Source organism: Neoarius graeffei, chromosome 1 (assembly GCF_027579695.1).
Source record: "Neoarius graeffei isolate fNeoGra1 chromosome 1, fNeoGra1.pri, whole genome shotgun sequence".
Taxonomy (NCBI): domain Eukaryota; kingdom Metazoa; phylum Chordata; class Actinopteri; order Siluriformes; family Ariidae; genus Neoarius; species Neoarius graeffei.
The window spans coordinates 101,917,926-101,937,173 of record NC_083569.1 but is presented as its reverse complement, the minus strand read 5'-3'; the positions used below and the strand labels follow the sequence as shown (position 1 = coordinate 101,937,173).

The following is a 19,248-nucleotide window of genomic DNA, read 5'->3' as shown; positions in this document are numbered from 1 at the left end:
TGGTGTAGTGGTTAGCACTGTCGCCTCCCAGAAAGAAGGTTCTGGGTTTGAGCCCAGTGGCTGATGGCGAGGGCCTTTCTGTGTGGAGTTTGCTTGTTCTCCTTGTGTCTGTGTGGGTTTCCTCTGGGTGCTCCAGTTTCCCCCATAGTCCAAAGACATGCAGGTTAGGTTAATTGGTGGCTCTAAATTGACCGTAGGTGTGAATGGTTGTTTGTCTCTCTGTGTCAGTCCTGTGATGACCTGGCGACTTGTCCAGGGTGTACCCCGCCTCTCGCCCATAGTCAGCTGGGATAGGCTCCAGCTTGCCTGCGACCCTGCACAGGATAAGCGGTTACGGATAATGGACGGATGGACTTTGATTTGAAAAAATAAGTAGGTAAAGCTATGACAACTCACTTCAAAGCCTCCCATGAATCATAACATCAAGACTATCAGATGGAAAATTTTGCCAAATCCTTCATCAGAAACAGTGAGAGCAAGAGAACATCCCAAAAAAAGTTATCTGATTGATATTCACGAGTAATCCAGTCAGAAACCAATCAAAAGAGAAAGAGAGCCTGACAGCTTTACTATAACTCAAAAAGAAACGCACCGGCAGTTTCCCAACGTCCCGCAAGCAGAGTTTTTACTCTGTTTTACCGACTTCAACCTGCCGTTACTCCCAAACTACTGAACAGATCTTAACCTGATGAATTTCTTTGGAAAGCAGAAATTATAAGCTTTTTAATGAGCATATTCATGATAGAAAATATTCGAGTTAAGCAATGACAGATTTGGAAACTTAGATGAACGTCTGCATGGACAATTTTCACAGCACAGCCAGCGAGCGTCTGATACGCCTATCTATAAATGTGTACATGTGTGTTTTATTTTGTGTTTGTGCAGGCATTCCTCCAGCCAGTGGGACAGGCACCCTACAGATCCTGCTGCGTGACATTAATGATAACGCTCCTCATGTGTACCCTCCTGAGGCCGAGATGTGTGAGAAACCCGAAACCAGTGGGATCAACATCACGGCTCTGGATGGAGACCTGAACCCCAACGCTGGACCCTTCGCCTTCGAGCTGCCTCTTCGGCCCAGTGACATCAGGAGGAACTGGACTCTCACACGCCTCAATGGTGAGCACACACACACACACACACACACCCTTATTAGCACTATTTACTGATAGTGAGTTGGCTATAAGCCATGTACGACGAGATTGAAAGGAATACTTGTTTTACTCTATCCACATTCACTGGATTTTGAGAAACAGAACATTTTTATTTTTATTTTTTGCAAAAAAACTTTATACAAAACATCCGACAAATCATATCCGCTTAGTCGGACTTCTTAAAAACCTATCCATGGCTGCATGAATTGACTTTAGTGTTTTTTTTTTTTTTGTAGAAAGTGCCATCTTGCTGTCGTGCCGAGGTATAGAATAGCTTTCGACATTTATTTAATGTCGAATTTAATGTTTTATTTTTCCTTGGACATTTCAGTTCTGTAATTTTCAAACTTTTTTGAGCTTTTGAACCAGTCTGAAAAAAATCAACACATTTTGATGCTTAAAGATGAAGAATGTTAATGTTACAGGTAAAAAAAAAACTAAAATAAAATTCAACCTAGGTTTTTTTTTTTTTTTACCTGGGTTAAAATGTTTAACCTAGTTCATAATTTCCAACCTCGGTAAAATTTTAGTTTATCTAAAATTCTTTAAAGGGATTTCCCATCACATCGCTCCTGTGGAGGACGGCCCCATATGGACAGTTGAAAGTCACACTTGGAGGACACTCTGGACACTTACAGTAATGCTTTTATGGCTGAGGACTACAGTTGACTTGCTAACTTTGGGACTGCAGTTGTCATGGGCAGTTTTGCACTCAGGTTTTCATTAATGAAGAGTTATAACATCAACGAAACTGACTTCATGTTAAAACTGTTAATGTTATAGTCACGCTGTCTGTTGTTGTCGTCCAGGTGAGGATGGGTTCCCTTTTGGGTCTGGTTCCTCTCGAGGTTTCTTCCTCGTGTTGTCTGGGGGAGTTTTTCCTTGCTACCATCACCATGGGCTTGTTTACTGGGGATAAAATTGGCTCATTCAGATTCTGTAAAGCTGCTTTGGGACAATGTCTATTGAGTACCATACAAACAAGCTTCTTTTCTCTCTTCTAACAAGTATTTCCGCTTGTACATTTGTCTACCTAAGTAGCATTTTTTTAACATCTTTTTTCATACTTAACCAGGATTTGAACTTACAACCTTCTGATTCTTAACCCACCACCTTAACCACTAGACCATCAACACTTGTAATGGAAAAAGTGATATATATTTTGAATCTATTAATGAGTCCAGTCTTATTATGTCATCAAGTAGTTTAAAATACAGTCTTCCCAAATCCTAACCCTAAACCTAACCCTAAATATCGTAAGTCTCCCTAATGAACTGGGTTAAAAATTCTAAGCGAGGTTGAAAAATTCCACCTGACCTACAATTCTGACCTGTAACAGGAATAAACTGGTGAAATGACAGGAGCAATTTGTGAAAAATGCGATAATAATAATTCTTGAGAAATTTTAAAAAAGATACGTTCTTACCATCAGATACTTTTATTCCATATTTTGTTGCACTTTTTTTTGTATTTTTGGGGGTTTTGTTTTCAAGTAGAGTTTTTATTTCGTCCTCGGTTGGTTCAGCAACACGCTCTGCCATTTTGTTTTTCTCTGCTCACAGTATATGAGCTGATAGCCTAGTAGTAGAGTAGCCAATCAGAGCGCGCGATTGCTCATATCCAGTGAATGTGGATAGAATAAATGATGATATAGGCATACTATAGACTCGACTGTTCGAGTATATTAATATAATAATAACAAGTGTTGCCAGGCAAAACAAACCTCGCCCAGCACTTATGATGAATATGAAGGAAGATATCGTGAAAAAACAATTTTGACCTTTTTGGTGACCTTGACCTTGATTTTGACCTTGTGTGTGAACATACTTGGCCAATAAAATTTTATTGGTTCTGATTCTCTGCTGCTCTCAGCCAATCAGAACACACCGTACTGTGTGATTGTTACACTCTTACATTCTTACAGCATGATGACATAGTGGCTACCACCTCTATATGAAGTAGTAGCCACAAAAACCTTGACCTTGACTGGCTGACCCCCAAAATGTTGGAGGTTCTATTTGAGACCAGTGCCCAAGTTTCATGAAGACTGGTCCAGCCGTTTTCCCGTAACATCATTAACTAACAAACAAACAAACAAACCCCGCTGAAAACAATACCTCACCCCCTGGTGGACTCTGTCCCAGGCGAGGTAATAACTAAATAGAGACTGTGACTAAAGTCATGGTAATTTGCGCTAGCTCTTACAAACCAGGACGTCTGGTCACTGTAACTTATAGGTCCGTAACTGTAAGAGATTGAAAATGACGCTTAGTGAGGAAAAGTTGCACCTGCCACCCTGTAAAAAAAAAAAATCCTGATTGAAAAAATCATAAAAAATAAGTGATAATAAAAATCCCATTTTTCATGGATCATTCCGGATCAGGGCGGCACGGTAGTGTAGTGGTTAGTGCTGTCGCCTCACAGCAAGAAGGTCCGGGTTTGAGCCCCGTGGCCGGCGAGGGCCTTTCTGTGCGGAGTTTGCATGTTCTCCCCGTGTCCGCGTGGGTTTCCTCCGGGTGCTCCGGTTTCCCCCACAGTCCAAAGACATGCAGGTTAGGTTAACTGGTGACTCTAAATTGACCGTAGGTGTGAATGTGAGTGTGAATGGTTGTCTGTGTCTATGTGTCAGCCCTGTGATGACCTGGCGACTTGTCCAGGGTGTACCCCGCCTTTCACCCGTAGTCAGCTGGGATAGGCTCCAGCTTGCCTGCGACCCTGTAGAACAGGATAAAGCGGCTAGAGATAATGAGATGAGATGAGATTCCAGATCAGTGATCTAGATCAGCACCAAAAGTCAAAGCAGCGTAATTCAGCCCAGATGTGTTCTTCATGTGAAATTTGGTGATGATTGGTTGCGTCCCAAAAAAAAACATTAGGGGAAGAAGAAGAAAAATAAAGTAGAAAGATCCTGAGTGAGAGTAACAGTTTGCACCAGCACTGCTAGCTTCTTCTTAGAAGAAGAAGAAAAGAGAACTGTGAAATAAATGATAAAATAAGGTCAACAGGTTTGACTTTAATTGTTCTGTTAAAAAAAAAAAAACTAGGTGAGGTCTTTCAGGGTTGTGAATCTTACTCAACACTGAGATATCTGAGACAACAACGTGTTTAGAAGAGTAGCATTCTCTTGATGTGAATACTGAAGTGTTTTTTTTTTTTTTGGTTTGGTTTTTTTTTTGGAAAGCTGATCTCAGCCTAATGAGGACAGATGGCCCGATTGGAGAACAGAGCACAAAGACAGACGCTCAATGCCACGCAAGAGAACAGACTGGACAAAAACTAATTCAGAAATTCAGAAGCTGGTCAGAGAGCACAAAGCGCTTTCCTTTTTTGCCGTGACTTCTCTGTATAGTGTCTAAAAAACAGATTTGACTGATTTATCATCAAACGGTGACATTTCTGCAGCTCTGAGTGGAGCAAAGGATTTAGATTTCCAGCTTATTAATCCACCGAATATCTCCCAATAATGCAGTTTAGGGATAAAACAGCTTGGCAATTAATCCGCCTGTCACTGATCCTTTATGCATTACACATGTATTCCTCTACATTCATAGCCTTCTGCTCTGACACAAGCCCTTCAGACTTTCCTGCCTAATTACTCATCAGTTACGCTATCAGATGTGCGATTAATTAAAGGAAAATCACTTCCTGTAGGAAACCAATGGATGGAAATGGGTTGAATATATATGCATATATATATGTGTGTGTGTGCATGTATATATATATATATATGTGAATATACAGTGATGTACAAAAGTCTTAGGCACATGTAAAGAAATGCTGTAGACCAAAAATGGCTTAAAAATAATAAAATGAAATGTTTTAACATTAAAAAAAATACTATAAAGAGTAAGCAGTAAGCCATAATAAATGAAATAAAGTCAATATTTGGTGTGAGACGACCCTTTGCTTAAAGAAAAAAAGTAGTCTGAGGTACAGTGAGTGCATCTTACAGAACCAGCCACAGTTCTTCTGGACATTTTGACTGTCACACTCGCGTCTTCGTTTTGCACCAAAACCCAGTAGCCTTCATTGTGTTTTCTTTTTTCATCTGAAAAGTGGGCTCTTGTGTAATACGCTGCTCAGATACAACCTTTTATTTCCTGTAACATTTAAGTTTGTGCTGGGAGAATAACGAACTGTTGGACTCTAAGATGTTTTTGTACTGACTCGATCATGTAGAAGTCATAGATTTCTATTTTATAACAAAGTTTGTATGAAAAAAATAAGGGGGGGAGCTAAGACTTTTGCACAGTACTGTATATACCGGTATGACCCTGAATCATAAGAAGTTGGGATGGTATGTTGAAACTGAAATTAAAACTGAAAACAATGATTTGTATTGTCTGTACTTTTACTGTACTTTTCTCAGCAACTGCAAATCACACCTGCTTGATATTTGGTACCGAGCTTCAGCTTGGGGTTCTATACCGTGTATTCCATTTTCAAGTATGTCGCACATCGACTTCCTGTTTACTGACTGAATCTATTTACGAAACACGTAGCATGGATTTTGACGCTATTTCAAGAAATAAAATACTACAACCCCGATTCCAAAAAAGTTGGGACAAAGTACAAATTGTAAATAAAAACGGAATGCAATGATGTGGAAGTTTCAAAATTCCATATTTTATTCAGAATAGAACATAGATGACATATCAAATGTTTAAACTGAGAAAATGTATCATTTCAAGGGAAAAATTAGGTGATTTTAAATGTCATGACAACAACACATCTCAAAAAAGTTGGGACAAGGCCATGTTTCCCACTGTGAGACATCCCCTTTTCTCTTTACAACAGTCTGTAAACGTCTGGGGACTGAGGAGACAAGTTGCTCAAGTTTAGGGATAGGAATGTTAACCCATTCTTGTCTAATGTAGGATTCTAGTTGCTCAACTGTCTTAGGTCTTTTTTGTCGTATCTTCCGTTTTATGATGCGCCAAATGTTTTCTATGGGTGAAAGATCTGGACTGCAGCCTGGCCAGTTCAGTACCCGGACCCTTCTTCTACGCAGCCATGATGCTGTAATTGATGCAGTATGTGGTTTGGCATTGTCATGTTGGAAAATGCAAGGTCTTCCCTGAAAGAGACGTCGTCTGGATGGGAGCATATTTTGCTCTAGAACCTGGATATACCTTTCAGCATTGATGGTGTCTTTCCAGATGTGTAAGCTGCCCATGCCACACGCACTAATGCAACCCCATACCATCAGAGATGCAGGCTTCTGAACTGAGCACTGATAACAACTTGGGTCGTCCTTCTCCTCTTTAGTCCGAATGACACGGCGTCCCTGATTTCCATAAAGAACTTCAAATTTTGATTCGTCTGACCACAGAACAGTTTTCCACTTTGCCACAGTCCATTTTAAATGAGCCTTGGCCCAGAGAAGATGTCTGCGCTTCTGGATCATGTTTAGATACGGCTTCTTCTTTGAACTATAGAGTTTTAGCTGGCAACGGCGGATGGCATGGTGAATTGTGTTCACAGATAATGTTCTCTGGAAATATTCCTGAGCCCATTTTGTGATTTCCAATACAGAAGCATGCCTGTATGTGATGCAGTGCCGTCTAAGGGCCCGAAGATCATGGGCACCCAGAATGGTTTTCCAGCCTTGACCCTTACGCACAGAGATTCTTCCAGATTCTCTGAATCTTTTGATGATATTATGCACTGTAGATGATGATATATTCAAACTCTTTGCAATTTTACACTGTCGAACTCCTTTCTGATATTGCTCCACTATTTGTCGGCGCAGAATTAGGGGGATTGGTGATCATCTTCCCATCTTTGCTTCTGAGAACCGCTGTCACTCCAAGATGCTCTTTTTATACCCAGTCATGTTAATGACCTATTGCCAATTGACCTAATGAGTTGCAATTTGGTCCTCCAGCTGTTCCGTTTTTGTACCTTTAACTTTTCCAGCCTCTTATTGCCCCTGTCCCAACTTTTTTGAGATGTGTTGCCATCATGAAATTTCAAATGAGCCAATATTTGGCATGAAATTTCAAAATGTCTCAGTTTCGACATTTGATATGTTGTCTTTGTTCTTTTGTGAATACAATATCAGTTTTTGAGATTTGTAAATTATTGCATTCCGTTTTTATTTACAATTTGTACTTTGTCCCAACTTTTTTGGAATTGGGGTTGTATTTCAAAATGACAGTTTACCAGGATGCTATTTGAAATCCCTGAGGAGAGACACTGCTCTTTACTTACTTGTTTCAGGGTTAATTATTTGTTCAAGTCAACATTCATAATAAGTGTTCTATTCCTTTGATTGCTCGCATTCTGATATAAGCGAGAGCGGAGGGATACGTAAACGAGCAGTAGCTCACAGTTGATCTTGTTGTTTCAAAAGTCTCCACACATTCTCTATTGGGGACAGAGGGGACACATCCTCTTCTTCACCTTTGGAATATGTGCAGAATATGGTCTTGTTGAAATCTCCCTGGAAAAGATGTTGTCTTGAAGGCAGTATATGTTGCTCCAAAATCTCAGTGTACTTTTCTGCATGAATGTTTCATCACAGAAGTGTAACTTACCTTTGCCAAGGGCACTGACACAACCCCATACCATGACACACCCTGGCTTTTGGACTTGTTCCTGGTAACAGTCTGGATGATCCTTTTAGTCTTTGGTCCGGAGCACATGGCATCCATTTCTTACAAAAAAGACCTGGAATACTGATTCATCTGACCACAATACATGTTTCCACTGTGTGATGGTCCATCCCAGATGCCTCTGAGCCCAGACAAGTTGATAGTGCTTCTGGACACAGTTACAGTAACATAAGGCTTCCTTTTCGCACAGTAAAGTTTTAACTGGTGTTTGTGGATGTAGTCTGAGCGCCCGTGATCTCCGATCCCTCAGGCAGCACCGCATCAAGAACCATCATTCATCTATAGCTGATAGAACTACATGGGCTTGGGGTTACTTTGGCAAGCCTTTGTCAAGCTCTACAATACAGAGTATGACAGGACAAAATGAAACCACAGTTTTTTTTTGACTCAAGCAGTACACAGGAACTAAATTCAGGTCGGAAGTAAATTTTTGAGAAAGGGAATCATACAAAGCACACGATATGATTGGTCCGAGGAATAATTGTTTGCTTTTCTGACCAACTACATTTCCATTGTTTCAGGTGAAAACGCTCAACTGAGCCTGAAGATCAGCGTCCTAGAGAGAGGCATCTATGAGATCCCGATCTACATCACAGACTCAGGCAACCTACCCATGTCCAACACGTCCTACCTGCGTGTGAAAGTGTGTCAGTGTGATCAGAATGGAGACTGTACGGATCAGGAGTTCCTTGTGGCTGCCGGACTGGGCACGGGTGCCATCATTGCCATCCTGCTCTGCATCATCACCCTCCTCAGTGAGTGGAAAGACATGACGGAGAGATCAGGAATATAGTAGATGATGTTACTTATTTCTGGTATTTTCTTGAACATGTTTTATTTCATTTCGTTTACCTCATCTTTATTTATTTATTTATTTATTTATTTATACTGTCAACTGTAGCAGATCACAGATGGCAGTATTATCATTGAAAACAGATTCGCTTTTTTTAAACGAAGATTTGAGAATTTAAATGTTCGAAACATCAATTTCATCGCCCGTATTTGCATAATGCAACCTGATTGGCTCTATGCTTTTTTTTTCACGTTAGATCTTTAACTTGTCTTTTTCCCCTAAAAAAAAAAAAAACACCGAAAACAAAACGTTCCATTAATTATAATGGAATAAATGCATGACACATTTGTTAATAAGTATTTCAAATGAGACAATAATAATCAGACAATAATAATGTAATTAAAATTGCAGTACCTTTTGGAACAAACCCATTAAAAAATATTTATCATTTCTGTTCATGAAACAAAACAATACATAACAGTGAACTGTGGAATCCAATGTTTTCTCTCTGCTGTGTTTGAGGCTTTTACTTGTTTACTTGGCATTAAGCTGAATGTAAACACCGAATGCCAAGAGCGCAGTGTTTATGCGAATCTGAACACTGATATTATTATAATACTAAAGCTTGAGATGAAGCCGTGCTGTTTGGTTTGGCCTTTATTTCTCTCTCTCTCTCTCTCTCTCTCTCTAGTCCTGGTCCTGTTGTTTGTGATGTGGATGAAGAGGAAGGATAAAGAGCGTCAGGCCAAACAGCTGCTTATTGACCCTGAGGATGACGTCCGAGACAACATCCTTAAATACGATGAGGAAGGAGGTGGAGAGGAGGACCAGGTACTCATGCACTCACTCACTCAACCAAATAACCAATCGATCCTTTTCATGTTTTTTCAACAACAAACTTAGATCTGAGCATTGTTCACTGTGGAACACACACACACACAGTAAATGTGGTACAAATTTTGCTTTTCCTCTACATATACACTCCAGATGCAGTGAGTGATTTTAGGAGCAAGCAGTGGCAAGCACTAAAAGATGTCCTACTGTTTGAAAGAATTTAGTGATTATACATTTTCTGAGATATGGAGAGAAACTTGTAGTGCAGGAAGGTGTGTGTGTGTGTGTGTGTGTGTGTGTGTGTGTGTGTGTGTGTGTGTGTGTGTGTGTGAGAGAGTTGGTGTTTGTGTTGGTGTGTATTTGTGTGCTGGAGGAAAAGCAGAGGAAGAATGAAACTAAAGAAATAAGAACATTTGCAGTGGCTGTCAGAGACAGCAGTGCATTACATCTCCCTGTCTTTTTCCCTCTCCCTCACTCTCCCTTCTTGCTGTTGTGCTGAGAAGAGAAGTGTTGAAGTTGATAAAAAGGTTTTAGGAGATTGATTGGTTCTGAACATGCAGCACGTTTAAAATAAATACCGAAATAAATCATTATAAAGCCACAGTGACAGTGATTTTATAATGGGTGATGGATGGATGGATAGATGGCTGGATGGATAGATGGATAGATTGACACATGTCCGATCATCTTGACATCTATGTATCTGTCCATCCATCATGACTTGTATCCATCCATGTATGGATGAATGAGTGGTTAGAGGAATGTAAGGATGGGCGAATTGAATGGGTGGTTGAAAGGATGAGTGGATGCTGGGTTATAGTTGGATGGATGGAAGGATAGAGAAATAGCCGGAAATAGCTGGTTGAGTAGATGTATGGATACAGATACATAGATGTCAGGTTGGTTGGTTGTGTGGGTGGAGGGACAGAGAGATGCTGTGATGGATGGATGGATGGATGGATGGATGGATGGATGGATGTCAAGATGGTTGGTTGGATGGGCAGATGGATGGATGGATACATAGATGTCAGGATGGTTGGTTGCTTGGATGGATGGATGGATGGATGGATGTCATGATGGATGGACAGATACATAGATGTCAAGATGGATGGATGGATGGACAGATACATAGATGTCAAGATGGGTGGATGGATGGATGGATGGATGGATGGATGGATACATAGATGTCAGGATGGTTGGTTGCTTGAATGGATGGATGGATGCATGTCATGATGGATGGACAGATACCTAGATGTCAAGATGGTTGGTTGGTTGGTTGGTTGGTTGGTTGGTTGGTTGGTTGGTTGGTTGGATGGATGGATGGATGGATGGATGGATGGATGGAGAAATAGCCAGAAATAGCTGGTTGAGTAGATGTATGGCTACAGATACATAGATGTCAGGATGGTTGGTTGGTTGGTTGTATGGGTGGAGAGATGGAGAGATGCTGTGATGGATGGATGGATGGATGGCTGGATGGATACATGCCATAATGGATGGACAGATACATAGATGTCAAGATGGTTGGTTGGATGGGCAGATGAATAGATGGATACATGGATGGATGGATGGATGGATGGATGGATGGATGGATGGATGGATGGATGGATGGATACATGCCATGATGGATGGACAGATACGTACTGTAGATGTCAAGATGGCTGGTTGGATGGGCAGATGGATGGATGGATACATGGATGTCAGGATGGTTGGTTGCTTGGATGGATGGATGGATGGATGGATGGATGGATGGATGGATGGATGGATGGATGGATGGATGTCATGATGGATGGACAGATACATAGATGTCAGGATAATTGGATGGATGGACAGATACATAGATGTCAGGATAGTTGGATGGATGGATGGATGGATGGATGGATGGATGGATGGATGGATGGATGGATGGATGGATGGATGGATGGTTGGTTGGATGGGTGGAGGGATGGATGCATAGATGTCAGGATGGTTGGTTGCTTGAATGGATGGATGGATACATGTCATGATGGATGGACAGATACATAGATGTCAAGATGGTTGGTTGGATGGGTGGCTGGATGGATGCATAGATGTCAGGATGGTTGGTTGGATGGGTGGAGCGATGGATACATGTCATGATGGATGGACAGATACATAGATGTCAGGATAGTTGGATGGATGGATGGATGGATGTCAAGATGGGTGGATGGATGGATGGATGGATGGATACATAGATGTCAGGATGGTTGGTTGGATGGGTGGAGGGATGGATGCATAGATGTCAGGATGGTTGGTTGCTTGAATGGATGGATGGATACATGTCATGATGGATGGACAGATACATAGACGTCAAGATGGTTGGTTGGATGGGTGGATGGATGGATGCATAGATGTCAGGATGGTTGGTTGGATGGGTGGAGCGATGGATACATGTCATGATGGATGGACAGATACATAGATGTCAAGATGGATGGATGGATGGATGGATGGATGGATGGATGGATGGATGGATGGATACATAGATGTCAAGATGGATGGATGGATGGATGGTTCGTTGGATGGGTGGAGGGATGGATGCATAGATGTCAGGATGGTTGGTTGGATGGGTGGAGCGATGGATACATGTCATGATGGATGGACAGATACATAGATGTCAGGATAGTTGGATGGATGGATGGATGGATGGATGGATGGATGGATGGATGGATGGATGGTTGGTTGGATGGGCAGATGGATGGATGGATACATAGATGTCAGGATGGTTGGTTGCTTGGATGGATGGATGGATGGATGGATGGATGGATGGATGGATGGATGGATGGATGGATGATACTTGTCATGATGGATGGACAGACATATAGATGTCAGGATAGTTGGATGGATGGTTGGTTGGTTGGATTGATGGATGGATGGATACATGTCATGATGGATGGACAGATACATAGATGTCAGGATAGTTGGATGGATGGTTGGTTGGATTGATGGATACATGTCATGATGGATACATGTCATGATGGATGGACAGATACATAGATTTCATGATGGTTGGTTGGTTGGTTGGTTGAATGGATGGATGGATGGATGGATGGATGGATGGATGGATGGATGGACTGAAAGGTAATTGAATGGATGGACAGATGGATGGTTAAACAGACAGATGTTTCGTTGGATGCTGTGTTGGATGGTATGATGAATGGTTGAATTGGTGGTTGGACTGATGCCTGGTAGAAAGCATGGATGAATTCCAGATTTGTGTTGGATGGATAGATGGATGGATGAATAGGTAAACAGATGGTTGGAGGGTTTCACTGTATGTAGATAGATGGAGCGTTGGCTTGATAGATGAATGGCTGGTTGGATTAATGAATGGATGGAGGGTTAGCTAGATGTGTGGATAAATAGCTGGTGGATTATAACTAAGCACAATTCCTAAGCTGGAACTGTGTGTAAAAATGAAGTACGATGAACACCCTGTATCTCAGATATCTGACATACACAGCAGCTTAGCTCCTAATCCAGTGCTGGCTGGTGCAGGAACATGGAGGTGGGAGTTAATGCATTAGATTTGTGAGTAGGTGTGTGTAGCTCAAGCCAAGCTGAGAGATCAAATCCATAACAAAGAACAGAGTATGAGGGGTCACAGGGTTGGGATGAACCAAGTGAGGACATGAAATGGAAGTGTAGAAAAGTGCTTGTAATAAAATGGTGTTTCATGTATACAGTACAGGTACAACCTTAACATACTGTGTGTGTCTGAGTGTGGACTTGAGCACCAACTCTACATATTTATTTATTTATTTATTTATTTTTAAGAGAAAGGCCTCATGAATTTTAACAGGATTAATTCACTTGAGGTCCGCTTGTTAAAACCATGCTGAGTCACTGAAAAGCCTGCTGCTCCAGTTCTGTGCTATCCCACGGTGCCTGGGTCCTCAGCAGAACCCAGAGCTGGTCTAATCATATCACCATGGCAATGTTAATGGGATTACAGTGAGTTTATGGGGAGCTGGAGCTTTGGGCCTGAAGCACAATTAGCCTCGAGAAGCTAATTATGAGTATGTACTGTATGTGTGTGCAGGATTATGATCTGAGTCAGCTGCAGCAGCCAGACACTATGGATCCGGAGTGTGTGAAGCCCGTCGGGATCCGTAGATTGGATGAGAGACCACTGCACCCAGAACCTCAGTACCCAGTCAGATCGGCTGCTCCACACCCTGGAGATATCGGAGACTTCATCAATGAGGTAACACACATTTCTTTTTCTCAGTAACCAAAATGAACCATTTGGGCTCTTTTAGTCAGATGTCCTCACAAGGTCAGAAATTCCTATCCTTGTGGGGACATGTGGTGCCCTATCAAGATCTAAAACTATGACACCCCCCCCCCCCCCCACCACCACCCTTAATGTACTAATTTCCAAATCTGTATGGGAGGGATGGCATCTAGCCAATCATGGGCATTCTTGAGCTCATGTATGCAGAAAAGGGCAGATAGATAGCACTTTCATCAGAGCGTATTCAGCTGCCCTGTGTGTGAACAGCAGTTTGAAAAAGATGCCAGCTTCACGAGTCTTGGTGCTAGCCTTCTAACGAAACCTCCCTTACACACACACACACAAACACAAACCCGGTCACATTCTCAGGTAATATCGCAGATGGGTTTTTAATGATACACTGATGACTTACAGATTCTCACCACAATCATTCCGAGGTTTCCTTTTCTTCCACATCGAGTCACTCAACACTCAGAAGCCATAGGCACTTAGCTGTAATTGCAGTCTCTATTTAGTATTTTTTCCAAGAATCATAGTTGAGGTTCATAGCAGGGAACTGAGTGTGAGCCAATCTGTACTCACACTCTAAAAAAAAAAAAACAAGTGGGCAGGGGTCAGAACTAGGAAATGGCAAAACACATGCCTTGGACTAAAAATGAGAAAACAGAAAACCAGAAAATCGCAGCTCAGAGCCACAGAAAGAGTCATTATTGCCCATGAAGAACTACAAATCCTGGCTAGGGGATGCAATGTTCAGATCATGGGTGCTTCTTACTTGGAAATATAATGTGAGCCAGGGATCTGAGGCACAAATATCATGTGATACCATAAACAGGGAATTATGTTAGCATTCTAATACTACTGATTGATGGCATCATCATAGCCATCCATGACGAGGTGTCCAAGAGAGAAAACTGGGCCGTGCTCTCTGGATGGGAAGGATGGCTTCTAGCCAATCATAGGCATGAATCTTGAGCCCATGTATGTGGAAGAGGGCAGATAGATAGCACTTTTGTCAGAGTGTGTTCAGCTACCCTGGGGAAAAGATGCCAGCTTGATGAGTCTTGGTGCTAGCCTTCTAACGAGACTAATTTCATCAATTGGTCTTGTTTGTTATTTTTCCAAACCCAAAGTGGTCAAGACTGTGAGCTGGCCTGGTGGTTAGCATGTCTGTCTCTTGATCTGGAGATTGCGAGTTCTACTTGCGGTCGGGTCATACCAAAGACCATCATAAAAATGGTATCGATTGCCATCTGGCAAGGCACACTGCAATGTAGATGCAAATGGGGAGTCAAACTCTTGTGGTTACCAGAGGACTAGCACCCACTGTAACCCTAGCTGTATAGGTGAGAAGCCGAGGGCTATAGAAGCGGAGATTGGCACCACCTTAAAGGCCTGGTTAGTACTGGGATGGGAGACTGCCCAGGAAGACCAGGTCCTGGCACAGGAAAGACTTTGACTTTTTTTTTTTTTTTTGAAAGTGGTCAAGAACTGCCTAGGTTTACTTAAGCAGGCCATTTGACTGATTTTGCAAATGACCAACCATGATTTGTGAAGAAGCCTAGAAAAACCCCTGATCTCAACTCATGACCAAAGTATTCTTTTATGATGACAGGAACATTAAGCTTGAACAAAACTTGCACAGTGTAAAGCCGGCTTGACTTTCTGTCTTGTCTTCCTGAAAGAATTGAAGCTCATTCTGTTTTACAAGAATATCGGAAGCCCAGCATTATGGGAGTAGATCGTATTTATACACCCCTCTCTGTTTTTACGACTAGTGCAGAGACACGGTTTACTTTTTCCACACTTGCCTTGTTTTACTGGCCTTCTTCCTCTTTTCTTTTTACTACCAAGAATTTTGCAGAGTGGAACCAGCCACTCTCTCTTGTCTATCCTGCTTTTTCTTTCTTTAAAAAAAAAGTTTTAAGGCAACAAGGACATCTTTTAGTACGTCTTTCAAGAGAGTGTCTCCGAGTCAGTGGTGCTCATTTCAGTTTCTGCCATGTTGTTCACATCTTTCTGTCTTTACAACCGAAAGAACAAATCCACTTTGCTGTTTTATTTAAAGAAAGTCTCTCCCAAGGCCCTGCAGGGACAATTTGTTTCATTTTCTCCCTCCCTTCACCCAGCTGGTAGATATGGCCTTGGCTTGATATATGGGAGCTTATTTATCTTATCCTTCATCTTTGAAGTGCAGAGCACTTTGCTTGAGAATGTCTCTCGCCCTCTCTAACTCTCTGGCTCTTGTGGCGAGGCAGGAATGAAGGGGGAAATGTCCGCCAGTTGCTACGTTTCGCTGGCGATTTTCTCATTACCTGCCCAGCATGGTGGCTCCCTTCTAATTCCACTGCTCCTCCCCGATCCGGAGGCCTGGCATGAAAGGATGAATGGTCAGGTTCAGTTTTATTCCTTGCATAAGAATTTACCCTGCTTGAACTTTTCCACTTTTGACATTTTAATGGCACACAATTTTGTGATTTCAGATGGCGACTGGATGGACAAGAATTAATTTAGGGCATGAATACTAATGAGCGTGAATAGCTATGCAATCACAACTTTTCATCATTTTGCTTACCTATGTTGATTTTTTCCCCCACACTTGGATATTTTTTGGCTATTTTGTCCTATAAACATGGAGGGAAATGTGATCTCAGTGGCTTCATTGTTGTTACCAAGAAACTGCTGATCTCCTGGGATTTTTATGCACAAGATAGAAGTCTTTAGAGCTGACACAGAATGGCGCAAAAAACAACAATATATATATATATATATATATATATATATATATATATATATATATATATATAATCCAAAGAGTGGCAGTTCTCCTGATGGAAGCACCTTATTGAAGAGTGAGGTAGAGAGGTATGAGAATAACCAGACTTGAGCTGGTTCGAGACGATAGGAAAGCTATAGTAACTCAAATAACCACTCTTTACAAACACGGTGAGCAGAAAAGCATCTCACAACAGGTCAAATCTTGAGGTGGAAAGGCTACAACAGCAGGAGGCCATATCAAGTGCCATCAGAACCAGTGACAGGGTCATGGGTGTCAAAGGTTCATTGATTCAGATGGGGGACAAAGGCAAGCCCATATGGCCCAATCCCACAGAAGAGCTACTGTAACACAAACTCCTGAAAAAGTTTATGCTGACACCTTTCTGTTTTAGCCAGCATTAACTTTTTCAGCAGTTTGTGCTACAGTAGCTCTTTTGTGGGATTGGATCATATGCGGGCGGCATGGTGGTGTAGTGGTTAGCGCTGTCGCCTCACAGCAAGAAGGTCCTGGGTTCGAGCCCCAGGGCCGGCGAGGGCCTTTCTGTATAGAGTTTGCATGTTCTCCCCGTGTCCGCGTGGGTTTCCTCCGGGTGCTCCGGTTTCCCCCACAGTCCAAAGACATGCAGGTTAGGTTAACTGGTGACTCTAAATTGACTGTAGGTGTGAGTGTGAATGGTTGTCTGTGTCTATGTGTCAGCCCTGTGATGACCTGGCAACTTGTCCAGGGTGTACCCCGCCTTTCGCCCGTAGTCAGCTGGGATAGGCTCCAGCTTGCCTGCGACCCTGTAGAAGGATAAAGCGGCTAGAGATAATGAATGAATGAATGAATGAATGGATCATATGCAAATCAGTGAGCCTTCGACACCCATGACCCTGTCGCTGGTTCACCGGTTGTCCTTCCTTGGACCACTTTTGGCAGGTACTAACCATTGCATACCAGGAACACCCTACAAGATATGCCATTTTGGAGATGCTCAGACCCAATCATCTAGCCATCACAATTTGGCCCTTGTGAAAGTCACTCAGATCCTTACACTTGCCCATTTTTCCTGCTTCCAGCACATCAACTTCAAGAACTGACTGTTCTCTTGCTGCCTAATATATCCCACCCCTTGGCAGGTGCCACTGTAATGAGATAATCAATGTTATTCACTTCTTCACCTGTCAGTGGTTTTAATGTTATGGCTGATCGATGTATATTTGATAATGTCCTATACTTATTTAAATGTGATTTACTGCAATCCTGCCTAGAACAGCTTTTCCCTGCAACAAAAATTGATCATATTTAGCAAAAAAAAAAGAAAGAAAGTCTTTGCTCCCTCGTGCTTGGCAATACCTTGACATGGTGGTGAAGGTTTTTTTTTTAATAAGAAAGAAAGAAAGCACAACTTTATTCATCACACACTTGTGAAATTCCTCTCTGCATTTAACCCATCTGAAGCAGTGAACACACACATGAGCAATCACACATACCCAGAGCAGTGGGCAGCCATGCTAACAGCACCCAGGGAGCAGTTGGGAGTTAGGTGCCTCGCTCAAGGCCGTCCCATATTAACCAAACCATGTCTTTGGACTGTGGGGGAAACCAGAGCACCCGGAGGAAACCCACGTAGACAACATGCAAACTCCACGCAGAAAGGCCCCCGCCGGCCGCGAACCCAGAACCTTCTTGCTGTGAGGCAACAGTGCTAACCACTACACTACCAAGTGCTCACAAATTAAAAGAGAAGGTTTTATTTATATAGCTTTTCTCACATTTCATGCTCTAGCTCGCTCTACAAATAAAAAAAAAAAAAAGTGACAGCTTAGAGATTGTTTGGTACAAATTCAGTTTGATTTAGCCATAATTGTATGCTAAAAGAGTTACTGAAAGACTCAGTGATGAAAGAACATACTGCTCTTGGTCACAGTTAGTTTTTAGAGGGAGTCTTTCTTTCTTTATCCAGTATAATGATTAATCTCTGTGCTGAAAGCAGACCATGCTCTTGGTATGGAGTTTCTTTTTTTTTTCCTGGCCGTAGCTAGATCCTGCACTGGTCACAGTTCACCTCAGATCATTATTAATCCACATGCTGGGAAAGATTCATGTCTCGACCTATTAGTCTGCAAAGTGGACGTCAGTTAAGATGAGCTGAGCAGACTCCTGGAGCACGGACATGATGCCTGTTTGTGCTTTTTCTCACAGTTCCAGGATTGGCCTGTTTACAACAAACTAATGAGACAGTATAAAGGCTTTGGAGGTCACATCACGTAATGTCACAGGATTGATCCACCATAGTGCCCGCATGAGCCGATTGTTTATAACTAATGACTAGATAAGTGTCAGACCATATTTCAAATCAGTTAAATGTCTCTATAACCATCGAGTTAAAGTCCCTCCCATGCCAGGACCTGATCTTCCCAAGTAGTCTTCCATCCCAGCACTAACCAGGCCCTGAAGGTGCATTGGTGTGGCATCGATCTCCTTTTCTATACCTCTAGCTAGAGTTACAGTGGGAGGTTGGTCCTCTGGTAACCACGAGAGTTTGGCTACCCACTCATATCTGTATTGCAGCACCTCACCTGATGGCAGTAGGTACCATTTTTACGATGGTCTTTGGTATGACCCAACCATGAATAAAACTCATGATCTCCCAGTCAAGAGGCAGACACACTAACCACTAGGCCAGTTCACAGTAACTGTTGAGTTACTGTTGGGATAAAAGCTGGACCCTCTGAAGGTCATTGAATAATACGCACCCTGGCTAGATCGGTTGTTGGGTAGCTTTAACTAGTTATCATGTTTTAATCCTACATACAGTGGCATGCAAAAGTTTGGGC

The 19,248-nt window shown here is 42.1% G+C and overlaps 1 protein-coding gene across 1 annotated transcript in view; it reads left to right on the top strand.

Moving 5' to 3' along the window:
* Nucleotides 1-19,248, top strand: part of LOC132878816 (cadherin-2-like) — a 246,737-nt gene that overhangs the window by 219,870 nt on the left and 7,619 nt on the right. Inside the window, exons 12-15 of the mRNA XM_060913690.1 lie at nt 886-1,119; nt 8,293-8,526; nt 9,256-9,395; nt 13,456-13,620. Of these exons, the coding sequence (XP_060769673.1) occupies nt 886-1,119; nt 8,293-8,526; nt 9,256-9,395; nt 13,456-13,620 (773 nt within the window). The remainder of the gene's footprint in view (nt 1-885; nt 1,120-8,292; nt 8,527-9,255; nt 9,396-13,455; nt 13,621-19,248) is intronic.